The 7,856-nt window shown below is 47.0% G+C and overlaps 1 protein-coding gene across 2 annotated transcripts; it reads right to left on the reverse strand.

The window, feature by feature from the left end:
* Positions 1-597: 597 nt before the first annotated feature.
* NAIF1 (nuclear apoptosis inducing factor 1) lies at positions 598-7,631 on the reverse strand. 2 transcript variants are annotated; one of them, XM_070955588.1, is made up of 3 exons: positions 7,549-7,631; positions 5,339-5,917; positions 598-1,314 (listed from the first exon to the last, which is right to left on the reverse strand). In XM_070955588.1, exons 2-3 carry the CDS (start codon positions 5,850-5,852, stop codon positions 842-844), a joined length of 987 nt encoding a protein of 328 aa, XP_070811689.1. In that variant the 5' UTR covers positions 5,853-5,917; positions 7,549-7,631; the 3' UTR covers positions 598-841. The 2 variants fall into 2 exon arrangements, with proteins under 2 accessions (XP_070811689.1, XP_070811688.1); XM_070955587.1 differs by lacking the exon at positions 7,549-7,631 and adding an exon at positions 6,405-7,385.
* Positions 7,632-7,856: the final 225 nt, after the last annotated feature.

Raw genomic sequence — 7,856 nt, forward strand, 5'->3', positions numbered from 1 at the left:
GGTTCTGTGGGCATGGCTTGGTGGGCGTGGTGTGGGTTGGTGGGCGTGGCAGGGAAAGGATGCTGCAAAATCCCCATTCCCACCCCACTCCAGGGAAGGATACTGCAAAATCCCCATTCCCACCCTACTCTAGAGCCAGCCAGAAGTGGTATTTGTCGGTTCTCCAAACTGCTCAAACTTTCTGCTACCGGTTCTCCAGTACCTGTCAGACCCTGCTGGATTTCACCCCTGGCTTGGAAGCTGTCCTGACAGCAGATCAGGAGGTGTGTTAGTACTGGCACGATAGCATCATCAGAGTGGTGTGTGTTTAGATACCCCATCCTGCGATCAACACATCCCAGCCACAAAATCCAAGGATCTCTGTACAGCGTCTACAATCAATTATTCGCATTGATTTGGCTACTTGTGGTCCAGCCTCTTTCAACCTGGTCTCCTTTCTCTGAGCTTGGACTTCAATTCCAAGAATTCTTTTAAGTGCGATGGCGGAGACCATCACCTCTCTTTCTCCTAGCCTGAAATCCTGAAAACAGCAACTCTTTGACCAATTTTAAAAAAAAAAAAGAGAGAGAGAAAGGCTGAGTTCTGTTTGTATAAAAATCTATTTTGCCAATCTTTTCCTTTAAAATTGAACATTTAAAGTTATGGTTTATTCCTAGCAGAGTCAAGGAACTGAGTAAATGATTTTTTTAAAAAAGGACAAGAGTTGAGCCGGGTAAGTTAAGTAATCCAGAGCGGGGGGTTTTGGCTTCTAAACCCATTGGCTGGCATAAAACAGGACGCCTGTCTCCTCTTCCTAGGCCGAGCTTGGGTTTAGAGGATTCCCCTCCCCACCCCCGAAATTTCATTGAATGAGGCTGTCCTGTCCGTTCTGGGTCGCTTGGCTCGGATCGGTGGTCCCCGAAGGGGCGACGGGAGTGTTGCTCTGTAAAAACCGCCGGAAGTCCTTAATCACGGGGTGCATGATCTGGATGAGGGCGTTGAGCGCGGCCTGCATCCCTTCCATGGCCTGGGCCTGGCGTTCCTGCGCGCAGGCCTGCACCTCCTGAGAGTGGCGGATTTTCTGCAGCAGGTCGTTCTGCTGCTCGAGGTGCTGGGCGATCTCTTTGACATGCAGGTTGGTCACTCGCTGTTCCTGCAGGAGCTTGGCGGAGTTCAGCGCGATCCTGGTTTTCAGTTCCTGGGGTTTGGCGGACACTTCGGCTTGCTGGGTGATCATCTCTAAGGGGGCTTCGGTGGTGACGGTGGCGGGGGCTTCGGTGGTGCAGTACTCGACCACGCCCTCTTCCAGGCTGTGGTACGTCATCTCTGCCGGAACTAAGAAGAGGAGGAGAGCTTTTTTTGAGAACTGGGATGTTTGCATGTGGCCTTTCAACCAAGGGCTCCCAGAATTAAATCCGGGAATTTAAAGCATCCTAAGAATCAAGTTTAGAATTAAATCTGGGAATTAAAGCATCGTAAAAATCAAGTTTAGAATTAAATCCAGGAATTAAAGCATCCTAAGAATCGAGTTCAGAATTAAATCCGGGAATTAAAGCATCCTAAAAATCGAGATTAAATTTAAATCCGGGAATTAAAGCATCCTAAACATCGAGTTTAGAATTAAATCTGGGAATTAAAGTATCCTAAAAATCGAGATTAAAATTAAATCCGGGAATTAAAGCATCCTAAGAATCGAGTTCAGAATTAAATCCGGGAATTAATGCATCCTAAAAATCAAGTTCAGAATTAAATCTGGGAATTAAAGTGTCCTAAAAATCGAGATTAAAATTAAATCCAGGAATTAAAGAATCCTAAGAATAGAATTTAGAATTAAACCCGGGAATTTAAAGCATTCTAAAAATCAAGTTTCAGCTATAATCTTAATAAATAAAGGTTTGAAAACACTATCGAGTCGCTGGGTCCAGAAAAAAACATGGGGCAGCTATGTTTCCCATCTTGTAATAGTGTAATTTTAGTCAGTCAGCTTACCCTGACTAACAAAGTTTAAATTTAAACAACCAAACATCAGACTGGTGCAGTGTGTGGTCATAAAAATGAGGTGGTTTCTTTTTATCAGACTGTGTTTGGTAATAATGCTATTTATAGGTGAATATTTATCAGCTTCTATGACATGTCAGAATAAGTGGGGGAGGTAAGATGAATGATCAGTGATTAGATTGTTGGCAATCCCTGGCGCATGACATGCATTGTGTGAATCCAATCAATTGTGGCTTCTTCCCCCTCTATTATGCCGTCTGCACACGTTCGCAGCTGGTGTGAAGGAAAGAAAGGAACAGGGCTGGGGAGACAGCTTGAGGTATTACACACAGCAAACGACGTGGGAGGAGGGAAAAATATGTTTCCTGGGTGCTTCGAAACCCAGCCTGATCAGTTGCCACTGGTAACCCTGCACCCAGCAATGAATCCGCCAATGCTTCCCATTTTGCCGGCTTAAGAACCAGAATGTCGGAGTTGGAAGGGACCTTGGAGGTCTTCTAGTCCAACCCCCTGCTCAGGCAGGAAAACCCTGCACCATTCCAGACAAATGGTTATCCAATCTCTTCTTATTTATTTATTTATTTATTTATTTATTTATTTATTTATTGAATTTGTATACCGCCCTTCTCCCCCTAGGGACTCTTAAAAGCCCGCGGTGTTGGAGCACCCACAGCTTCTGGAGGCAAGCTCTTCCACCGATTACAGGTAATCCTCGACTTACAACAGTTTGTTTAGTGACCGTTCAAAGTTACGACGGCACTGGAAAAAGTGACTTGGGACCGTTTTTCATAGTTACGACCTTTACGGCATCCCCATAACCACGTGATCGAAATTCAGACGCCTGGCAACTGGTTCATGCTTACGACCGTTGCTGGGCCCCAAGATCATGTGATCACTTTTTGCGACCTTCTGGCAAGCGAAGTCAACGGGGAAGTCAGATTCATTTAGCAACCGGGCTACTCACTTATCAACTGCAGTGATTCACTTAACAACCGAGGCAAGAAAGGTCTTAAAATGGGGGCAAAATTCACTTAACCAACGTCTCACTTACCAACAGAGGTTTGGGGCTCAATTATGGTTGTAAATCGAGGACTACCTTGTTGTAGCCTGCCAGCAGATCTGGCAGCAGATTCGGACAGTGAGGAGGTTGGGGAGGAACATGGGACAGTCCTGGGAAGGCTCTGATGAGGGCTCTGCGTCGGAGGCAGAGAGGGGGCCAGGGCCGTATGATAGTTATCAGCTGCCTTCGGAATCAGACATCAGTGAGGCAGACGAACAGCTGGAGCCTGTTCCCAGTGTGCGCATATGCAGAGTTGCCAGAGGAAGGGAAGAGCTAAAGAACAAGGGTCGACTCAGGAGTAAAGCCACAGGTGGACGATGAATGGCCCCTCCCAGAGGGAATAAAAGAGGAGCGAAAGGGGAGTGGAGTTTGCAGGAGACAATTAGTTCAGTCCTGCATTCTTGGCAAGCATTGAGGCATAAAGGTCGGTAATTGCGAACTATCTTGAAAGACTGTGGGTGAGGAAAGAATTTGCTGGAGAGGAATTCACTGTAAATTAAATAAAAGGGGTTTATCGGCATGAGGACTCAGCTTCGTGCTGCTGGGAAAGCCTTGGTCAGAACATAACTGTATACAGGGGTTTTTTTTTTTTTTTTTTGCTATGGCCGGGAAGGAGAAGTTGGATGACATAATGGAGAAGACTAGCTTTGAAAGAGGAGGAGAAGCTGGCTCTAAGAAGCCAACCCTCGAGCAAAGTAACCGCTTGGGTGGCCGTGTTGAAGATATGATTCATAGATCTCATGATGCAAAGATGCAGGAGCCTCCGAGATTTTCCAAGACTTCGAACTTTGAAATGAGTCACATTAGGGATTTAGCATTATCAGTGCTCCATAAATACAGGATGGTGTTAGTCTCACACCTGATAAAATTGCCCAGGGTGGTGAAACTTATCTACTGATTATCACGCAAAGCCTATTGACTGATAACAACATGGCCTTAATAGGGAAAGGATGTTTCCTGAGAAATTAGGGCTATTGTGTTTATCAGAGCAATTATTTTTTTCCAAGGACGGGGAGTTCCCAAATTAGATCTCGGTTTGGGGCAGGAGCAGAAGACGGCCGAAGAATCAATTCCAAGGAAGGGAGTGGGTCAAGAACATAACAGGTACAGAATGTTTTTATCGAATATCTCTGGGGCTACCGGAGAAAACAACAATCCACAGCTAAGTCACCTGGCAAGGTTAATAGAAGCAGTGAGCGGAGGTGAGCCAGGAGATCTTGGGTTATATTTTTATTTTTTTTTAATATTCAACCCCACCCTGTTTTTGCATGCCGTGCCTACATTTTTCTCCTCCTCTGGCAAGCAAGGACAAAATGAGATTGCGGTGTCCTGAACAGGCTGCAAGCAGCAGGGTTGCGGAATCAATCAGAGGCAGTCAGGTGTGGCCTTAAAGGTGCAGGTGACTGCTGGTGAGAAACACATGAGGCTGATTCCCAGGCAAGCTTTCCTTCCCCCAAATTCTAGATCAGGGGCTGCAACTGGTTCAGACCAGGATGGCAAAACCAAGAACACCAAATTTCTCAACCTCAGCAATTTGAAGATGGGTGGATTTCCACATCCCCAGCCAGAATTCTGGGAGTTGAAGTCCACACATGATTGTCATCTTCTTTATTTAACGACCCCATAATCCCTTGCGGGGTGGAGTCTGGGCAACTGAATGGAGCTAGCAGAGTGTTTTAATGGCCGGATGCCCTTCCTGTGGCCAATGCGGAGTTTTGTTCAGCAGATATATTCTCAAGAGTGCCTAGAGAGAGAAATCTCTGCCTCTACCTAGGATTGAACTTACAGCCTCCTGATTATGAGGCGATAGCTCCATCACTAGGCCACCACACTTGTGGTGGGTTTCAAAATTTTTTACTACCGGTTCTGCAGGTGTTGTTTGGGCATGGTGGCTTGGTGAGTGCGGCAGGGGAAGGATACTGCAAAATCCCCATTTCCTCCCAATCAGCTGGGACTCAGAAGGCAGAGAATATATGGGGGCGGGGCCAGTCAGAATTTTTACTACCGGTTCTCCGAACTACTCAAAATTTCTGCTACTGGTTCTCCAGAACTGGTCAGAACCTGCTGAAACCCACCTGTGCATCATACCACTCCTGTTGAAGTCCACACATCCCCAGCCAGAATTCTGGGAGTTGAAGTTCACAGATCCCCAACCAGAATTCTGGGAGTTGAAGTTCATACATCCCTAGCCAGAATTCTGGGAGTTGAAGTCCACCCATCTTAAACTTACTAAGTCATTCGCTAATCTGAATGGCTCTGACTAACAATGGCTGTGTGGGAAGGAAGGAACAAGCTACTTACTCTGTGTAAGGGTGACGGTGGTTGCGGCAGCTGTAATGGGTATTTCCGATGTATGGGTGCCGGTGCAGCTTCCCGCGGGCAAGCTGATGATGGTGGCTTCTCCCAGAAGGTTACAGATACGCTGCTGCATGGGGGTGAGAATCACTGGGGTAGCAGAGGTCCCTGTCGCGTCTTCTTCAACCTCCTGGACTTCCCCACCTCCTTCCTGGTCATTGCCACCATCTTCTACAGCAGCTCTGACTTGGGCGACTTTGCGCCGTACCTCTGTCTTGAGGTCCGACCACTTCTTCTTCACTTCCGGCAGCTCCCGGCGGCAGGTCGCCACTGCGTTGACCCGCCGCAGGATGTTGTGCCAAGCGGCGGCCTTGACAGTGAGCGGCACGCCCGCGTTGAAGTGGTTGATGAGCAGGTGCTTGCTCCGCTCGAGTTCTTCTACGATGATCTCTACCTCCCGTTCCGAGAAGTTCATCTTCCGTTTTTTAGCTGGTGGGGCCGGAGGGGACGACATGGCCATAGGAGGATCTGAGGACGAAGACAAGCCAGGTCTGGGGGTCTTGAGACAAAGCCCAGGGACTGAGCCTGCAAAAAAAAAAAGGAGGATCGTGTTGAAAAAAACAGATCCAATTTGGATCAAGTCACCCTATTTCGGAAGGAAGGGAGGCTTCGTTATGCAAAAATATCTCCCCAAATGGGTGGGTGGATGCAAAATTCAACCAAAGGGATGATAAACAGAGTCAGCTCTGTAGTGAAGTATTTACACATTTTATAATATTAAATATTTGTAAGTATTTATAATGCAGGACTGAAGGTAAATGGCGAAACTTAGGTAGGGACTATATTTGAGTTAACGCTGAGCAGAAGTTAGCTCTCAAGGTTAGTGTACTACGTTTTGAAGAAAAGCTTTCCAAAATTACAGAGAACCACGGGGAAGGTGGGTGGATGGCGTTTTAGGAAAGTAAATAAGTCAAATGAAGAAGGAGTCAAGAGGATGGACGCAACGTCAAATACGAGGAGTGTCTGTAATGGACTCCGAGCCTATTCAGGCGGTCCTTTTGTACAAACTTACCTAGGAGAGCACCTCATTTTGTATTTCTAGACTTGGGAAGTCCAGAAATCAGAGTTAGGGGTGGTTTTAAAAAGGGAGTCAGGGAAGGAAAGTCGAGGGTTTAGGATGGTCTTTTGGAATTGGGCCATCTTGAAAGCAGATGGGAAAAATAAGGGTTCTCCCAATGGGATATTTGGGGGTCCCTGAAATAGGCGGGGGGGCTACGTGGAAACTGTAACGACCCTTAGGTAGACTTTGGGAAGGGGGATAAAAGGGAATAAAAAATAAATAAATAGCGATAAGGCTATTCTGTCATTTCTGAAGCATGAAAAAAGGAATGGATTCTTTAGTATACACCTGTAAATTCAATTTTTTTTGTGGAAGGGGCAGGAGTGGGAAAATGGCTCCTTTTTAAGGATTGAATAAGCCACGTAACGAATATAAATTCATTTCTAATTTAATTCCTGAGGGAGGCAGCCCAAAGAAACCTCAATAATTTTAATTTTGGGGGATGAGGGGGATTTTAATTTTGGGGATGGGGATTTTTATTTTGGGGATGAGGGGAATTTTAATTTTGGAGATGGGGGAATTTAATTTTGGGGATGGGGATTTTAATTTTGGGGACGAGGGGAAAATATGGGGGTTTCAATTACAAGGATAAATTGGGGAGGAGAAGGGAATTCATAATAATTTCCACTTGATTTCCTTTTCATTTTAATTTCTCAGGAAGGAAAAAAGGAGCCTCCATCATTATTATAAATATTAATTTTTTTGATGGGGGGGGGAAAGACAGGGGAAAAATAAGACATGAGGGAGCATGGGTGGTTTCCATTTCAGGGTTGAATTTGAGGAGGGGGGGGAAAGAGAAGGGAATTGATATTATTTGCATTTCTGGCAGAATTGGAAAAATTAAATAAAAATTAAAATATTTTTTTCAACCCCCCTCCCCCAAAAAATAAGAGGAAAAAAAGGGGGGGTCAGGAGGAATTTTGGGGGGCTTCAGGCTTCGGGCCTGGTGGGAGAAAATCCCCTCAGCCTGGACTGGACATTCCCCCCCCCCGACAGCGCCCCCCCCCCTCGCGCCCAGCCCGCCATTTCGAGGCCCCTCCGCTCTTCCCGCCGTCCCCTTTCCCAGCAGGCGAAGAAAGGTACGCAATTTGCGTACCCCAACTACCCGGCGACACCCGCCCCGCAGAGAGCCTCTACTTTGCGGCAGTGGCGTAATGGCTTCCAGAATCGGCCCCCTCGTGCCCCTTCTTCTCATTGGCGCAGCTCTTTGCCCATTAGGGGTCAGAGCCCGCCCTCCCCGTCGCCCCAAGCTTGGCGAGAAGGGGCGGCGATTGGCTCGGAGCTCCGCGGCGGGAGGGTCCCTCATCCGGGGAGGGGAGAGCTTGAAGCCGATTGGGCGAAGGAGCAGGACCCGATTGGCTCCCAGCGTCGTCCGTCAAAGCGTGAGTGCCTTTTTTCCTAATA

Source organism: Pituophis catenifer, unplaced genomic scaffold, assembly GCF_029215685.1.
Source record: "Pituophis catenifer annectens isolate HBS135680 unplaced genomic scaffold, rPitCat1.0.hap2 SCAF_17, whole genome shotgun sequence".
Lineage (NCBI taxonomy): Eukaryota > Metazoa > Chordata > Lepidosauria > Squamata > Colubridae > Pituophis > Pituophis catenifer.